This window comes from Ascaphus truei, chromosome 2 (genome assembly GCF_040206685.1).
Source record: "Ascaphus truei isolate aAscTru1 chromosome 2, aAscTru1.hap1, whole genome shotgun sequence".
Taxonomy (NCBI): Eukaryota; Metazoa; Chordata; class Amphibia; order Anura; family Ascaphidae; genus Ascaphus; species Ascaphus truei.
Window position 1 is genome coordinate 481,053,905 of NC_134484.1, and position 18,936 is coordinate 481,072,840.

General features: G+C 43.9%; 1 protein-coding gene across 1 annotated transcript in view; it reads right to left on the reverse strand.

Moving 5' to 3' along the window:
- Positions 1-18,936, reverse strand: part of LOC142488384 (uncharacterized) — an 87,147-nt gene that overhangs the window by 22,378 nt on the left and 45,833 nt on the right. Inside the window, exons 2-4 of the mRNA XM_075588852.1 lie at positions 17,872-18,144; positions 17,138-17,251; positions 14,500-14,613 (exon numbers count right to left, since the gene is read on the reverse strand). Coding sequence (XP_075444967.1) covers positions 14,500-14,613; positions 17,138-17,251; positions 17,872-17,890 — 247 coding nt within the window. The 5' untranslated portion in view covers positions 17,891-18,144. The remainder of the gene's footprint in view (positions 1-14,499; positions 14,614-17,137; positions 17,252-17,871; positions 18,145-18,936) is intronic.

The window sequence follows — 18,936 nt, forward strand, 5'->3', positions numbered from 1 at the left end:
ATTATTGTACTGTAGGTGTTGGGGGGGGGGGGAGGTGTATGTATTGAATGTATAGGCCAGGTTTATTTTTTTTACATTCAGGGTTTGTTCCGTGGTTCCGCGTGAGACCTCTGGAGACCACCTGTGGTTTTCTCGGGTATCTCACGGGTATCAGGCTGGTGGTTCCACGGGTGACACATGCAGGGATGAAGCGGTGGCCTCACATCTGTGGGGGCACCGCGGACCCTTAGTCTGCGGGGATGAAGCTGTGTGGTACCACTTCTGTGGGGGCACCGCCGACCCGTAGGTGCGGGGATGAAGATGTGTGGTCCCACTTCTGTGGGGGCACCACAGACCCGTAGTGAGCACCCGTGAGTTCCCCAGAACCCCGTGGGAACCACCCGAGGCCCCGCAGACACTTGTGGGTCTGACCCGGGGCTTCCAGGCATCCTTGGGCCTACCGTGGGGACCCAATTGTGGCCCACGGTGACCCAAGGAGACCACCTGGGGGCCATGGTGCTGGCGGACCCACCAGCAGGCCTCCAGAACCTGTTTGAAAAGGGCTGCTGGTACCCTGTAGGTCTGTCAGGTGCCCCGCCAGCCCACCGGGGACTCGCGTGGGGCTGCGTTATGATCCCTGTTTGTAAAAGGATAAATCTTGTATTTATGGGGGGGCACATGGGGTGGGTAATGTATTTAATAAATATAATGATGTTTATTGTGGGTCACTGTATTGTTTTTATTGTGGGTACTGGGGGTGGGGGAGGGGTGTTCCCCAACGGTATGTGGGTAGGCCTCCCTCGTGGGTAATGGGTGAGGGGGGTTAGGCCTCACGGGGTGAGGGGTTAGTGTGGGAGGGTATGTAGGCGTCCCGAGTGGTGGGTGAGGGTGGGTTAACCCCTTAATGACTAGCGGTTAATAACCACTATGGTGATTAAGGGGTTAGGGGACATTACTTTGGATGTTTTAATTTTTGTGTCTGTTTTGCAGAAGCGGAGGGGCCATGGCCAGGATGGGGGGGGGTAACGGTATGTGGGTAGGGGGTGAGGGTGGTTAGACCTCACAGTATGCACATCGGGTCCCTCCCCCCTCCCCACATTTACATAAACTGCACTCACAGCAACACAGGCAGGGAGATTTAACAGACACATTAGGGGGAGGGGGCTTTATACAGATTACACTCAAGGCAGGGAGATTTAACAGAAACATTAGGGGGGAGGGGGCTTTACACAGATTACACTCAAGGCAGGGAGATACAGGGGATGTACTGTACTGTATGTTGTTTATTGCAATGCTTCAATGTGTGTACAGTATAATGTTTTTTACAATTAGATAGATGTAATCCTTGGTATTGTAAGGGTTAGCCTTGGTTTTAAATTTTGTTTTCTGGTTGCTACTTATATATTGATTTTTGTTTACTTCATTGGTTAAAATAGTTGACTTGTATGGAGGTACAGTATTTGTATTTAGCTTGCAATGATATTGTTCACATTCATTTGCAGAATGTATATGGTGCATAGATTTTATGCATCATAAATACAATGTAAATGCAATGTATTGATTGGAATGTGAGTTTTTTTATTGGCATTTGATGATTTAGATTGTAAGATCAGTTAGGATTATTAATGGAAATTCATTGTAATGTACTGTAGTGTGTCTGTATGGAGAAGTGTTATTTGTAGTACAGTATGATTTTGATAACCCTTCTACATTTATTTGTATATTGGTTCATCATGTGTGTGTATATACTGTATATATATATATATATATATATATATATATGTATAGGGATTGTTGTTTTATATATATATATATATATATATATATATATATATATATATATATATATATAATTTGTTTATCTTCATGTATTTATTTATTTATATTTATTTATTAATTGTGGGGCTGCTGTGCGTGAATTTTTTTTATTGTGGGTAGCGGGGGTGGGTGAAGGGGGTATTTGGCCCTTGGTGTGAGTTTAGGACTTGCGGGGGGGTTGCGGGTGCACTTAACCCCTTCACGACCATAGCAGTTAATACCGCTACGGTCGTGAAGGGGTTAAGTGCACCCGCTACCCCCCCGCAAGCCCTAAACAACCACCGTTGGGGCTAATACCTCCTTCACCCACCCCCTGCTTCCCGAGATACAGGCCCTAACTCAAGCTAATTATTGATAACATTACAATGGTTTTTTTTTTTTTTCCACTGTTCACTCAGTTGATTTCAGATATTTATTATATATAGATATTTTATGGTCTGTTTACCTCAGAAATATTTTGACAATTACAAGCGTAGTAATTTTATGTATTATACATTATTTACATGTTTATTCTGTGTAAGATTAAGATTGTTATGGTTTAAATCTACAGCTGCATATGTTTTTCTTATGTGGGGGTATCAGATTCATTCTCATTATGCTAATTGTTTACACCTGATTTTTTAAATCTATCTTTGCATAGCTAATTGGATGTGTGGGGGTGTGACAGTGTGAAGTCAACTCCTATTAGTTACGCCTGGGAGACATATGTCTGAGTGCTTCATCCAGCACTCATAAGGGTTAACTCAGGTGGAAGTTAGGAAATCAGAACTCTTTAGCTGACACCTGAGAGCCAGCAAGGTAGATAAAGGATCATGTGACTGGCAGTAGCTGCCAGAGAGAGAGAGAGAGAGAGAGAGAGAGAGAGAGAGAGAGAGAGAGAGAGAGAGAGAGAGAGAGAGAGAGAGAAGCACACTGCTGCGTGAGCCCTTAGCCAGAGGGATTTCACCAAAGACTACTTCAACTAAAGTAAGGATTATTCATTTGTTTACTGACTGCTTAAAGTACCCTTATGGTTTGGTTCTGGTTTAGCCAGCCAGCCTGCTAGATAGGTCTGCTGTGTTATTAGTCAGTTTTTCTCCCAAAGTGGAGCAGGATTTATTTGCTTAAAGGGACAGTGTACCCGCATGTTATGTTACTGTGGAGAAATAAAGCCACTGAACGTTTTTATTTATCCTGAAACTATACGTGTGGACTGTTCCCTGACCTCGGCTACAGGCCGTCCTGCCACAGGTGGTGTTAGAAGTGGGATGTCGGACGGCCCCTGTATCTGAAGGGCCATACAAAAAAAAAATGGAGAAATTTTTTTCTCAGTTCCTTGAGCAACAGCTCCAGCTAGCAGAGAAGCAAGCAGAGCGACAAGCCCAGCAAGATGAGCGACAAGCCCAGCAAGCTGAGCGACAAGCCCAGCAAGATGAGCAACAGGCCCGGCGAGAGGAAAAGCTACTCCAACTGCTGGTCGAAGGCCCAACCCCAGGCAGACCAGGGATTCCAAATAACCCACCGGTGATGCTGCCTAAAATGAAGCCAAACGAAGACCCAGAGGCATTTCTCCTCACTTTTGAAAGGGTAGCCACGGCCCACGGCTGGACAGTTGATCGCTGGGTAACGACTCTGGCTCCACTCCTCATAGGGGAAGCTCAGGCAGCCTACCAGGCTCTTCCAGCGGACGAGGCCATGGACTATCAGAAACTAAAGGCTGCTATTCTGGATCGCCTAGGCCTCACGCCAGAGACCTACCGACAGGGGTTCCGGACAGTCAAATATACAAACCGAAACAGACCCCGGGTCGTAGCCCACCGCTTAGTAGACTTATGTGCCAGGTGGATACAACCGGAAAAACATGACAAGTTAGAGATCCTTGAACAGTTTGTGTTCGAGCAGTTCATACAGATACTGCCCCCCTCCTCCTGCTCCTGGGTAAAAAGACACGCTGCATTTTCCCTGGATTCAGCGGTCCGCTTGGTGGAAAACTTCCTGGGCGACGACACCCAACAGGATAGCTGGGAACGGCCGGTGCAAACACCAGTTGCTTCCGGTGATACTAGAGGCAGGAGAGCAGACTATCGAGGGGTCTACAACCCGCCAGCTCGGGAGATCCAGTCAACCCGATCGGAAGACCCTTTCCCATCTCGGAGGGTTCCTGGTACAAACTCCCGCAGAGACGCCCATCCTGGGTCCGAGGCCACTGGATCACTCAAGGGAGGCCGCCACCCACAGTATTCCCCGAGAACCTGGACTCCTGTCACCCACCCGGTGGAGAGGATAACCCCACCAACCAGAAGGGAGGACCCCATCCAACAGCGGAGAGGTCCAAACACCGAGCCCAGTCGAGAGCTTCCGCGGACGACCGAGTTTGCGGACTCAGATGAGGAAATGGACTGTTCATGTGGCAGAACCACTGCCACAGCTTGTCTCCGAGGGGACCACAATCCGTGGTTAGTCCCAGCATCTCTGGAGGGGACAAAAGTAAACGCCATGCTGGACTCGGGCTCTGGAAAAACCCTGATCCTAGAGGGCCTAATTCCAAGCAATAGACTATTTTATGACTCTCCTTGGAATATCGAGTGTATCCATGGGGATACAAAGAGATACCCGACAGCGAACGTTACACTGCGTATCCAGGATCAAGAGGCTAGCCTACTAGTGGGAGTTGCTCCCTGGCTACCTGCTCCTGTTCTACTTGGCCGAGACTGGCCCTACCTTGAAACATTGTTGGCCCCTACTCCTACGGAGCCTACTTCTCTGGTACCGGAGAAGCCCGGAGACTTGTTCCCTTTTTCCCCAGAGATTTTCCCCCGTAGACACCATGTCCCAAAGACACATAAACAGAGACGTGCAGAAAAAGAGGACTGGTTAAGAAAGGCTGGGACTTTTGGTAACATTAGTCAGCCCAAAGGACTGCAGGTTATGGCCGGGGATGACCAGGGTGAGGAACAGATAGATACGGGAATTTTGCCAGACCTGGATCTTCCTGACTTCCGTCAGAAGCAGAGGGAGGACCCAGCTCTGGCTAGACAATATGAGATGGTGGTACACTGGCGACACACTTTATTCGAGCTTGGCTAGTCCCACGAATTCGGGTATACCCGGGTGTATTGAGGTTTGTGACTGTTTTCTGCCCGAGTACATTGAGTTATTTTCCAAGCAGGGATTGAAGCATTTTATTCCCGCTGGCTGCAATACTGCACAGTATATATATATAAACTGCATTACAATTCATGAATTTATGCCATCTGGTAGACACGCGAAGCATTGCAGCCTATTAAATCCTAATCATTATCATTTAACAGATCAGCCGCCCATCAGCCAGGCATGAACCCAGGCTGGGAAGGCAAATGCAACGGGGCTTGTCAGAGGTTAGGAGTGGCGCATTCCAGGTATCTGCCAGGTACATACCGGGTATTTGCTCGAATAAAGTGTGTCGGTGCAGTACAGGTCAACAACAAGATAATGGACGATCAAGGTGTAAAAGTGTTTCCACATTTTGAACTGTTGAATGACATACTATATCGTGTGAATAAGGTTACACAAACAGGGGAGGTCATTCGACAGATGCTAGTCCCTAAAGGGTTGATTAAAACAGTGTTTACCCTAGCCCATACTCTCCCATGGGGTGGTCATTTGGGCAGAGATAAGACCACGGACCGCATCTCGTCCCGGTTTTACTGGCCAGGCATACATGGTGACATCATGAAACTATGTGAGACATGTCCTGAATGCCAGTTAACTAGCCAAAAAGGACAGAAGCCGGCTCCTTTGGTTCCTCTGCCCTTGGTAGCCGTCCCATTCGAGAAAATTGGGGTAGATCTGGTCGGACCTTTAGAACCCTCTGCGAAGGGACATAAATTTATACTCGTTGTTGTTGATTATGCCACCAGGTATCCTGAGGCCTTCCCTCTGAGATCAGCCACTGCTAAACAGGTTGCTCACAGGCTGTTAGAACTGTTTTCTAGGGTAGGACTTCCACAAGTAATGTTAACTGACCAGGGAACAAATTTCATGGCAAAGTTAATGCAGGATGTCCTGAAGTTATTGGTGGTAAAATCTGTCCTTACCTCGGTCTACCATCCTCAGACTGATGGATTGGTAGAGAGGTTTAACCGTACTTTAAAAACTATGCTTAGGAAGTTTGTGGACACTGAAAAGCGAGCTTGGCATGAACTTCTCCCTTTCCTGTTGTTTGCGGTACGAGAAGTTCCCCAATCATCCACAGGCTTCTCCCCGTTTGAGCTCCTATATGGACACCAACCTCTGGGTATTCTCGACCTACTGAAGGAATCCTGGGAGGAGGAGCCCTCCCCCTCCAAGAATACCCTTCAGTATGTCATAGACCTTAGAAACCGCCTAGACATGATAGGTCGGTTTGCTAAGGAAAACCTCAAATCTGCTCAAGAACGTCAAGAGAGTCAGTACAACCAAAATGCTCGCTTGAGGGTCTTCCAACCTGGGGACCAAGTGATGCTACTACTACCGACATCAGAGAGTAAACTACTTGCGAAGTGGCAGGGTCCTTTCCAAGTTCTCCGCCGCACCGGGGAGGTGAACTATGAGATCTCTCAACCAGGGTCCAGGAAGGGTAAACAAATCTACCACGTGAACCTCCTGAAACCCTGGAAAACGATGAGATCGCTGTTCATTCACCCTCGGGAAGGAGAGACGGATTTGGGTCCAAAGCTTCCGAAGGGTAGTACGTACACTGACCATCAGGTTCCCATGGGAGAGCAGTTAACAACGGAACAAATGTCAGACCTACTTGATGTATGTGACCAGTTCCCAGATGTTTTTTCTGAGCTACCAGGGCAGACTGATTTAGTGTCCCATAGGATTGAGACAGAACCTGGCGTAAAAGTACGGTCCCGTCCCTATAGATTGCCAGAGGGCCGAAAAGACCTGGTAGAGAGGGAGATAATAGACATGTTGGAATTGGGCGTGATCGAGGAGTCCCACAGCGAATGGTGTAGCCCTATCGTGTTGGTCCCTAAACCAGATGGGAAGGTGAGGTTTTGCGTGGATCTGCGAAAGGTAATTGCTGTATCCAGATTTGATGCATATCCAATGCCTAGGGTGGATGAATTGTTTGATTCGCTTGGTAAAGCAGAGTATATCTCCACCCTAGATCTCACGAAAGTATATTGGCAGATACCACTAGCGGAAGAATCCAAATGCAAAACTGCCTTCGCCACCCCTCTCCGTTTATACCAATTCGTCACTATGCCATTTGGGTTACATGGGGCTCCAGCCACGTTCCAAAGGTTAATGAACAAGGTACTACGACCCCATAGGGCATATGCCGCGGCCTACTTGGATGACATTGTCATCTATAGCAGACACTGGCAGTCTCATATAAAAAGGTTAAGGGCAGTCCTAACGTCCTTAAGAGAAGCAGGGCTCACTGCAAATCCAAAAAAATGTGCCCTGGGTAAATCCACTACAAAGTACTTGGGCTATGCCGTTGGGGGAGGGATAGTAAGGCCACTAGCTAGCAAGGTGGCCGCCATAAAGGAAGTCCCCACCCCACAGACAAAGACACAGGTACGCTCCATTTTGGGGTTAGCAGGGTATTACCGGTGGTTTATCCCCAATGTTTCAGAAATATCTGCACCCCTAACAGATCTGACAAAAAAGAGTGCCCCAACCCAAGTTAAATGGTCTTGGGAGTGCCAAGACGCCTTTGACATGCTAAAAAAGTGCCTGTCAGAGGGCCCCGCTCTTCGGAGCCCAGATTTTAAAGAGCCCTTCATCATCCAGATGGATGCCTCAGAGGTAGGACTGGGAGCAGTGCTGTCTCAGCAATTTGATGGTGTTGAACACCCCATACTGTTCATCAGCCGGAAGCTGTTCCCAAGGGAAGTGAGGTATCCCGTTATTGAGAAGGAGTGCCTCGGTGTAAAATGGGCAATTGAGGCCTTGAGACATTATGTCGCCGGAGTACACTTCACCCTGGTCACTGACCATGCGCCCTTGAAGTGGTTAAACACCATGAAGGACACAAATCCAAGGTTGACCAGGTGGTATATTGCCCTCCAACCCTTCTCTTTTGATATTCAGCATAGACCTGGAAAGGACCATGGAAATGCTGATTTTTTGTCAAGGGAAGGAGTGGAGGGTCACTCACAAACAGGGGACGTATGTGACAGAGTGAAGTCAACTCCTATCAGTTACGCCTGGGAGACATATGTCTGAGTGCTTCATCCAGCACTCATAAGGGTTAACTCAGGTGGAAGTTAGGAAATCAGAACTCTTTAGCTGACACCTGAGAGCCAGCAATGTAGATAAAGGATCATGTGACTGGCAGTAGCTGCCAGAGAGAGAGAGAGAGAGAGAAGCACACTGCTGCGTGAGCCCTTAGCCAGAGGGATTTCACCAAAGACTACTTCAACTAAAGTAAGGATTATTCATTTGTTTACTGACTGCTTAAAGTACCCTTATGGTTTGGTTCTGGTTTAGCCAGCCAGCCTGCTAGATAGGTCTGCTGTGTTATTAGTCAGTTTTTCTCCCAAAGTGGAGCAGGATTTATTTTGTTAAAGGGACAGTGTACCCGCATGTTATGTTACTGTGGAGAAATAAAGCCACTGAACGTTTTTATTTATCCTGAAACTACTGCACCGACACACTTTATTCGAGCAAATACCTAGTATGTACCTGGCAGATACCTGGAATGCGCCGCTCCTCACCTCTGACAAGCCCCGTTACGTTTGCCTTCCCAGCCTGGGTTCATGCCTGGCTGATGGGCGGCTGATCTGTTAAATGATAATGATTAGGATTTAATAGGCTGCAATGCTTCGCGTGTCTACCAGATGGCATAAATTCATGAATTGTAATGCAGTATATATATATATATATACTGTGCAGTATTGCAGCCAGCGGGAATAAAATGCTTCAATCCCTGCCTGGAAAATACCTCAATGCACTCGGGCAGAAAACAGTCACAAACCTCAATACACCCGGGTATACCCGAATTCGTGGGACTAGCCGAGCTCGAATAAAGTGTGTCGCCAGTGTATACGTGTGGACTGTTCCCTGACCTCGGCTACAGGCCGTCCTGCCACAGGGGGTATATATATGTGTCTAGCACACCCATAGACCATCCCCTGATGAAAACAGTTTAGCTGTTGAAACGCGTAGGGCCAGGTGTGCTGTGGATTCCTGCAGCGTTGATTTATGAGTTCTGCCTGACATTCTCCTGCTTGCCATCTCCGTGCACGGCGTGACGTCATCTGTTTGTTCCGCCGCAAATATTGTCCCCGGTGGGAACATAAACTATCTGGAGGTGTGTTCCCGGGGAAAGAATACTGTGAGGAGCCTGATGACGTGAGTTCCTGCTGGCAGAGATACACGAGGGCTGTACTGGATGCAGTGGTGTCACGGAGCAGAGTAGCAGAGCAGCAGCGCTTACAGATTCTTTGGAGCATGAGTATTACTCATAAAATGCTTTTTTATCTTTTATGTTTGTGAGTTCATTTTATAAGCCTTTTATTGGGAATTAAACCATTTTTTGCACAGTAATGCACTAGGATTGGGCGCTTTTTTCTTCTATTTTCTATGCAGGTGGAGAGGGAGGTCGTTGTGCCCTTTAAAGAAGCAGCCTTTTTCCTGTCAGTGCTTTTCTGTTTCTTGCATTTTTTGGACTTCATTTGGACTTCAAAGGATTTGTGACAAAAGTTTGTTATTGGGTCCACAGCACATCTTTTTATAACTATATATGCATTTGGTGAACGTATTGATTGCACAGTTTAATATTATTATTGTCATTTAGGTTTTTATATATTTATACATTTTCTGATCATTTATTATTATACTATTGCTGTCACACCACACCCAAGCGCAGTCCTTTTCTGTGTATATATATATACTGCATTACAATTCATGAATTTATGCCATCTGGCGGACACGCGAAGCATTGCAGCCTAGTAAATCCTGAACCATTATCAATTAACACATCAACCGCGCGTCAGCCGGGCATGACCTGTGGCTGGGAAAGCAAAAGGAGCGCGGCACGCTCCGGGTGAACAGCGTGGCATTCCAGGAACATGCCAGGTAAAAGCCGGTGATTTGTTCGATTAAAAGCTGCCGCAGCAGAATCTATGACATCACACAGCTTCTGTGGTGTAGTGGTAGAACTCTTAACCAACATATGAAAGGGTCCTGGGTTCAAATCCTGTATGATATGATATGGTATAATATAATTAATTTTTTTAATAAATTATTATTTTATTTATTGTATAATTTATAAATAATATATAATAATTATTATTATTCTTTATTAAGTAATAATTATGTATTAATTATTATGTATTAAGTATTAATAATAATTCTATATTAATAATTATTTCTGAATAATTATTAATTAATAATACTATTATTATTAATCATATTATGATTAATAAGTATGATTATTAATTATCATAAACAAATTAATAAGTATTAATAATACCTAATAATTAATACCCAATTAGTAATAGTAATTATTAATACTTAATTATTAGTAAAACGTATTAATACTTAATTATTAATTATTAGTAATTATTAATAATTGTTATTAATAATTAAGCATTAATAATTATTATTACTAATTGGGTGTTAATAATTATTACGTATTAATTAGTAATAATTAATACTTAATTATTAATAACAATTATTAATACTTACTAATTATTAATAATTATTACGTATTAATACATTTTATTAATAAGTATTAATAATTATTATTAAGTATTTAGTAATAATTAATTAGTTAATTAACTGATTATTAATTATTATTATAATTATTATTATCATACTTATTAATAATACATAATTAATCATAAAGAATGATTAATAATGAATTATTAATAAAGAATTATTATTAATACATCATTATTGATTAATAAATAATTATTACTTAATAAAGAATAATAAATAATTATATATTTATAAATTATACAATATAATTAAAATAATAATTTATTAAAAAATTTAATTATACCATTTCATACAGGAATTGAACCCAGGACCCTTTCATATGTTGGTTAAGAGTTCTACCACTACACCACAGAAGCTGTGTGATGTCATAAACATCTAGAAATAGACTTAAGATTTAACAGTGACATGTACCCTGTGGCAATATGTTGTAGAGGATAAATATATTTATAGGTGATGTCTTGTCACACCAGGCCTATGGTGTAGAGGTAAGAGGCAAGGCATTGGTATCAGAAGGTCCCGAGTTCAATCCCTGCATGTGTTTTGTACAAAATGTATAAATGTATAAATGTTTAATTGTGTCTGTGTCTGGTAGTCAATAAAGCAGTGAATTGAATGTTTGAAAAAAAAAAAAAAAAAACGATGGCACGCGACGAGCAGAGAGATGAGCACGTGGACAGCAGGAAGAGGAGAGAGATGAGCACGTGGACAGCAGGAAGAGGAGAGAGATGAGCACAGGACAGCTGGAAGAGGAGAGTGTAAGGCGGCAAAATGGAGGATTTGAGATGCAGGTAAGGCGGCAAAATGGAGGCTTTCAATTCGGGAGCCATGCTCAGACCGCTTTATAACCGATTTCACGTTATAATAAACGGGTCGACCTAAAGCGGGGTTTACCTGAAATATAATATAATCATGTAATAATATACATATAATAAATGTAAACTCAACTACCAAGGCAAAGAACAATTTGAATCTTGATAAGGGGAATATACATAATGAATAAGATGTAAATAAATAAACCACACTGAGAAAATTGCCACAGTAAGGATACAGAATAGAGAGAGACACATATGTATCTCAATGATATAAACAAATGTACACTGGCGACACACTTTATTCGAGCTCGGCTAGTCCCACGAATTCGGGTATACCCGGGTGTATTGAGGTTTGTGACTGTTTTCTGCCCGAGTGCATTGAGTTATTTTCCAGGCAGGGATTGAAGCATTTTATTCCCTCTGGCTGCAATACTGCACAGTATATATATATATATACTGCATTACAATTCATGAATTTATGCCATCTGGTAGACACGCGAAGCATTGCAGCCTATTAAATCCTAATCATTATCATTTAACAGATCAGCCGCCCATCAGCCAGGCATGAACCCAGGCTGGGAAGGCAAATGCAACGGGGCTTGTCAGAGGTGAGGAGCGGCGCCATTCCAGGTATCTGCCAGGTACATACCGGGTATTTGCTCGAATAAAGTGTGTCGGTGCAGTATATGAAACACACACAGTATTATATAACCTGAGAATGGGCAAAGGAATAATATAGCTTAGAGAAAATGTTTTAGGTCCCATTCTGTATTAATCCCAAAAGGGGATAGAGTATTAAGTGAGTGGATCCAAAACATCTCACGCTGATTAAGCTGTTTAATTCTATCACCCCCTCATCTAGGAACAGGTATAGATTCAATCTCCTCGTGTAGGGACAGATATAGATTCAATCCCCACGTGTAGGAACAGATGTAGATTCAATCGCTGAAAAATGAAAGGTGGACAAGTTTCCCAATGTACAATGTGTAAAATGTTTGGAAACTGGGAGCATCTGATCTAGTTTTTTAATAGAACGAATGTGCTCCATAATTCTGACCTTCACTGGTCTGATTGTCCGCCCAACGAATCCTCGACCACAACCGCAGGTTAAGTAATAAATCACAAAATTACAATTACAATGAATAAAAACTGGAATTGTGTGTGTTTTCTTACTGTGTACAATATCAATAGATTTAATAGGAGTGGCATAGCAACAAATACAACATTTACCATATTTAAAAAAAAACATGTATTAAATTTGATTCATGAACACGGTCTGACCTGGAGGTAAATAAACTAGGCGAAAGATAGTTTGCCAAGGATTTAGCCTTTCTAAATGCAATTTTTGGTCCTTCTTCAATTGGCTCTAAGGTCTTCCTCCAAGGTGAGCACTTCCCAATGTTTCTGGATGATTGAGCGGATTTGATCTATGCCATGTAATAAACAGCGGATTGGACCCTTCGGGAGTTCCCTGGTCTCCTTGATTTAAACCCCCTGCCTAGAACCAGTTGAACCATAAGACAGTAACTCAGCATGAGTACAGAGTTTGGCATTCATGTAAGCCTCCTCTATTATTTATTTATAAAACATTTTACCAGGAAGTAATGCATTGAGAGTTACCTCTCGTTTTCAGCTATGTCCTGGGCATAGAGTTAAGACACTGATATGAGTAAACCGCTGAAGGTTAATGGCCGAGTGCCTCCAACATGTATCTATTGAATCTGCAGTCCCCTACTGGGACAAAATAAAACAGGCAGAAGTCTGAGTTACGCACTATATTGCTACCTCTTATTCTTGTGTTTTTTCTGAATAAACCCAAGAAGACTGTGTCGGTAAGAGCCCAGACAGTCATCAGCGCTACGCAAGTGTGGCATTTGTCACATAGTGGAGAATGTGGGTCTGCAAATAAATGCGGGGATTTAAAATGGCCGCCCAGCCGAAGTAAAGTACAGACGCTGAGAGTAAAGTCTGGATATCTGAGTATGACTACAAGTTCTGCATACAGCATACACAGGGAAAAGTGTGAAAAGTATTGACGCAATAGCACCTCCAGAGGTCAGGGTGAAGAATACACCTGAAAGTGCAAAAATGGAGGAAAAAATGTGTTTAATGTGTCACGTGTCTGACCACACAAAGTGGTGTCCTTTCAGGAATGAGCGTCTGAGTACCCAGTGTGTCCCCGCAGAGCAGTATGAGAGGGAGCACGAGAATGTCCAGAAACTGAAGCAAGAGCTAGAGGAGCAGAGACGCTGCTCCATCCCCAACAGTCAGGATGACCAGGAGAAAGAAACCTGGGAAAGGCAAGCTGATGGGGACCCTAGCAACGAGATTTGTAGAGGCCCTAGACGTAATGAAGGCAGAGTTCCTAAACGTAATGAGGGATGCGTTCATGCATACAGAGCCAGCGCAGCGCCAGGAAGAGATGGAGGCTCTGAGAGCAGAACTGCGAGATGTATGCAAGGAACAGGATTCTCTCACACGTGGACTAAACGTATTGAAAAGGGAGAAAGCATTCAAATTATTCAGAGGCCCTGCAAAGTTCTTATCCAAGGAAGAAGGGAAAGAGAAAATTATCGGCGTATGAGCGCCGCAACTATCGTCCTACAGGCTGCCTACAGAGGGATGAAAACTCATCAGTTTAATCATCTCGTTCTCCCTCACCTGCTCTCCTAATTACAGAAACAGGTATTTATGGCAGCTAGCCGTGCTTCTTCATTCTCTCTTCTAGAGCCTGGAGGCTGTGGGCACGCTGCTCCCATGTATCCAGTTCGGGGAGCACGCCCCCATCATGACTGTCACTGTCCGGAAGAATTGCCTGGACTCTTGGGACGCTGTCCCCATTTATCAGTTAAGCTATGTCTAAAGACTGGATATTATTGCGTATCTAATGACCCTAAATGAGAGGGTATTGTTTAAGCTGGGGAATCAGGTTTGTTAGGGAAGGGTCCCTTGAATTTGTTTTCCCAAATGTGTTTTATCGCATCTATTGATAGTCAGATACCCATAACTCTGCATTTCCAATCTTTATACGTGTTTGAGAGCCATATTGCACTTCTAACTCTGCTGCATGTGGCTTGTCCCAGAACACCCAGCAGGCCTGGGGACTTCCTATGAAAGGCATTTAACCATGAATAATCACTTAATGTGACCATGCGCCTTGTAACAAGATAACATACCTTTGTGCAGACAAAGCCGAAAAGGTACTCACCAGAGACAGGAAATGGAACAGTTTCACTCTTTATTGGGGTCAGGTGTTCCTCTGGGTTCGGCTCTTCTTTCTCCGACTTAATCTCTAAACTCTCCAGTACAACCACTGGGAAACCTGGCAATAAGAAAAGGGAAATCCATCATGTAAAGCTGGGAGTGGGGGCGCATCTTGTGATATCACCTCCCCTGATATTAAATAATCTTAACTTAATAAAGTAAAAAACTTGATAAATACTGTGACTTAGTCCCAGGATATTAGACAGCTTTCTGTCTGATTTAGGTCAGAAAGTGCAGGAATAGTACAAAATGATCCATTCCACAGCTTCACATTTACTCAGGCTGGTGGCTGGAAAGTCCAGGCCACAGTTTACAATGGGTCTAGTTCTCCCTCACCTGCTCTCCTAATTACAGAAACAGGTATATATGGCAGCTAGCCATGCTGCTTCATTCTCTCTCCTAGAGCCTGGAGGCTGTGGGCACACTGCTCCCCTGTATCCAGTTCGGGGAGGACGACCCATCATCACCTTCACTGTCCGGAAGAATTGCCTGGACTCTTGGGACGCTGTCCCCATCTATCAGTTAAGCTATGTCTAAAGACTGGATATTATTGTGCATCTAGTGACCCTAAATGAGAGGATATTGTTTAAGCTGGGGAACCAGGTAAGTTGGCTCAACAACCGTTAGAGTGGCTGATACTACTGTATAGTTGGATCCCTAAAAAGGCATAGGTGTTACTTTTATGGTTTCTTTTGTTTCTTAAAGTGACCGTGTATAAAATGTTTAGTGTCACTTATTTATTATTTATAAAATATTTTACCAGGAAGTAATACATTGAGAGTTACCTCTCATTTTCAAGTATGTCCTCGGCATAGAGTTAAGACACTGATATGAGTAAACCTCTTAAGGTTAATAGCTGAGTGCCTCCAACATTTATCTATTGAATCTGCAGTCCCTTACTGGGACGAAATAAAACAGGCAGAAGTCTGAGTTACGCACTATACTGCTACCTCTTATTCTTGCGTTTTTTCTAAATAAACCCTAGAAGACTGTGTCGGTAAGAGCCCAGACAGAAGTCAGCGCTACACAAGGGTGGCGTTAGTCACTTATGGTGGAGAATGTGAGTCGACACTAAAAAGACTGTGGGTTTGCAAATAAATGTGGGGGTTTAAAATGTCCGCCCAGCCGAAGTGAAGTACAGACTCTGTGAGTAACAGTTCTGCATACAGCATACACAGGGAAAAGTGTGAAAAGTATTGACGCAATAGCACCTCCAGAGGTCAGGGTGAAAAATACATCCGGAAGTGCAAAAATGGAGAAAAAAATGTGTAATATGTCTATTCAGTCGGTGAGGACGCCCCCATCGTGACTTTCACTGTCCGGAAGAATTGCCTGGACACTTGGGACGCTGTCCCCATCTATCAGTTAAGCTATGTTTAAAGACTGTGGCTATTATTGTGTATCTAATGATCCTAAGTGAGAGGGAATTGTTTAAGCTGGGGAACCAGGTTAGTAACCTTGAATTTGTTTTCCCAAATACGTTTTATCATATCTATTGATGGTCAGATACCCATAACTCTGCATTTCCAACCTTTATATGTGTTTGAGAGCCATATTGCACTTCTAACTCTGCTGCACGTGGCTTTTTCCAGAACACCCAGCAGGCCTGGGGACTTCCTATAAGAGGCAATGAACCATGAATATTCGCTAAATGTGACCATGCGCCTTGTAACAAGATAACATCCCTTTGCGCAGACTCACCAGAGACAGGAAATTGAACAGTTTCACACTTTAGGCCTCGTTCAGGGTGCCAGCTGCAGGACTCGGAGGGAGGGCGGGAGGCAGTGCTGCAGTTTGCTGGGCGATCTGTGTTTATCCCCCAGCAGACTTTCCAGCGTTGGGGAGGGGGCGGGGTTACACACAGCAGGGTAAGTATCCAAGTTGCAGTCAAGAAATCATTCTGAAGAATGATTTCATTGGCTGCCTAGGTCCCAGTGACGCTGCTGCAGCTCCGAAAAACAAAATTTTCGTTTATTGAAATTGTAGTCAGCTTCAACTCCTGGCTTCGGAGACAGGGCGGTTGCTACCCTGACAACCAGTATTCAAATTGAATACTTTGTTTCTCACGGCAGCACGCACGGCAGCACGCCCTCCCTCCGAAGCCAGCACCCTGAACGAGGCCTTATTGGGGTCAGATGTTCCTCTGGGTTTGGTTCTTCTTTCTCTGACTTAATCTCTAACCTCTCCAGTACAACCACAGGGAAACTTGGCAATAAGTAATGGGAAATCCATCATGTAAAGCTGCGAGTGGGGGCGCTTCTTGTGATATCGTATACAGAAATACTCTATACTGATTTCTAAGGGGGAGGGGTGAAGTGATTGATTTTACTTTGTTATTAACCCTTTGAGTGCTGAAGAAGTTTTTACCCCCGAATGCTGAAAACATTTTGAAGCTACCAATGTTCAAACCTCAATAACAACAATATTCCCAATATAACCTTAGACAAAAAAATTTTTTCATTAGAACATGTATCTTATAATTGTATGCATGCTTTAATATTATTTCCCAAAATATTGTACACATTTCAGTCCATTTTTTAAACATACTGAATACAGACAAGTGAGGATGTAAGGGTACTTACCACAAACAGGAAATGCATCCATTTCTTCCTTTATTGGGGTCAGATGTTCTTCTGTGTCTGTCTCTTCTTTCTCTGAATTAATCTCTAACCTCTCCAACACAACCACTGGGAAACCTGGCAATAAGAAAAGGGAAACCCATCATATAAAGCTGGGAGTGGGGACGCTTCTTGTGATTTCACCTCCTCTGATATTGGTATAATATAATACCTCGTGTAAAGAAATGTATTACAGGCATACCCCGCATTAACGTACGCAATGGGTCCAGCGCATGTATGTAAAGCGAAAATGTACTTAAAGTGAAGCACTACCTTTTTTCCACTTATCGATGCATGTACTGTACTGCAATCGTCCTATACATGCATAACTGATTTAAATAACGCATTTGTAACAGGCACTATAGTCTCCCCGCTTGCGCATACCTTCGGTACAGGTAGGGAGCCGGTATTGCTGTTCAGGACATGCTGACAGGCGCATACGCGAGCTGCCGTTTGCCTATGGGGCGATATGTCCTCACTCGCGAGTGTACTTAAAGTGAGTGTCCTTAAACCGGGGTATGTCTGTACTAGCCCTACTGGCAGAAAATAACAGAGGTGAAGATATATTATCTTCTTACCCTCTGGTGGTTCTATAAGAAAACAAAATTAGTTTGGGTGTTTGACTCGCATAACTGCAAAATAATCAGATATTCCCCCCTTGCAGATTTCAATGACACCAAAATATCTCCTCTACTCACTTAACAAGCGTGGATCCATGCTGGCAGTGAGCAGTGCTGCTCTGGAGGTGCTGGCAGTGGGCAGTGCTGCTCTGGAGGTGCTGATAGTGGGCAGTGTCGCTCTGGAGGTGCTGGCAGTGGGCAGTGCTGCTCTGGAGGTGCTGGCAGTGGGCAGTGCTGCTCTGGAGGTCCTGGCAGTCGGCAGTGGTCCTCTGGAGGTGCTGGCAGTGGGCAGTGCTGCTCTGGAAGTGCTGACCGGAGGTTAATCTATATGTGTTGGATTTTAGAATGTGCCTGTATATAAAACAGAATTGGAATGAACATTTTTTTTGGACAAATACAGTGGCGACCAACTTTATTCGAACTCGGCTAGTTCCGCGAATTTCAGAATATCCCGGTGATGTGCGGTTTAGTATCGTTTTCTCCCGGAGTGTATTGCGTTATATCGCGCCCGTGATTTAAGCATTTTATTCTCGCTGGCTGCAATACTGCAATGCCGTGTAAAAACGCATGGGGGCGTTTGTGAGCTGTTGTCTTTGAAGTCTAATACCTTCGCGGTTCAACCTACAGTACACAGTCTGTGCGTGCGCACGCAGTAATAGTAAAATTGCATATTTAATTTACTTTTAAAGTACAGTACTGTACATGCTCGGACCCTGTTGGGGTGAAGTGAGGGGGTTCCTAACATCTGGGGGAAAATTAATTTTAATTCTATGGTGAGTACTGTCTTGTTGCCGTATTATTTTGGTGGGGCTGGCTGGGTACTTTTTTAGGGGGCTGACCATTACTGTACATTAAAACTTTTCTTTTTGTTTTTCTTCAGAAAAGAAAACGGCTAATGGGGGATTTCGATGGATAATATTGTACTGTATGCTGATGTTTTCCGGCCGTACAGTATACTGTGTAATAAACCCGAATAAATAAAACTATGCATTTATTCTACATGTTCAGTATCGTTTCATTATGTGTCTTCCACAGTATACTGGACAGTGGTATACAGTGCCTAACATCTATGGGCAAAAATAATTTTATTTCTAGGTGCCCTAGAACAGAAGTTCCCACGCCAATTGCCCGTGAACTTGATCG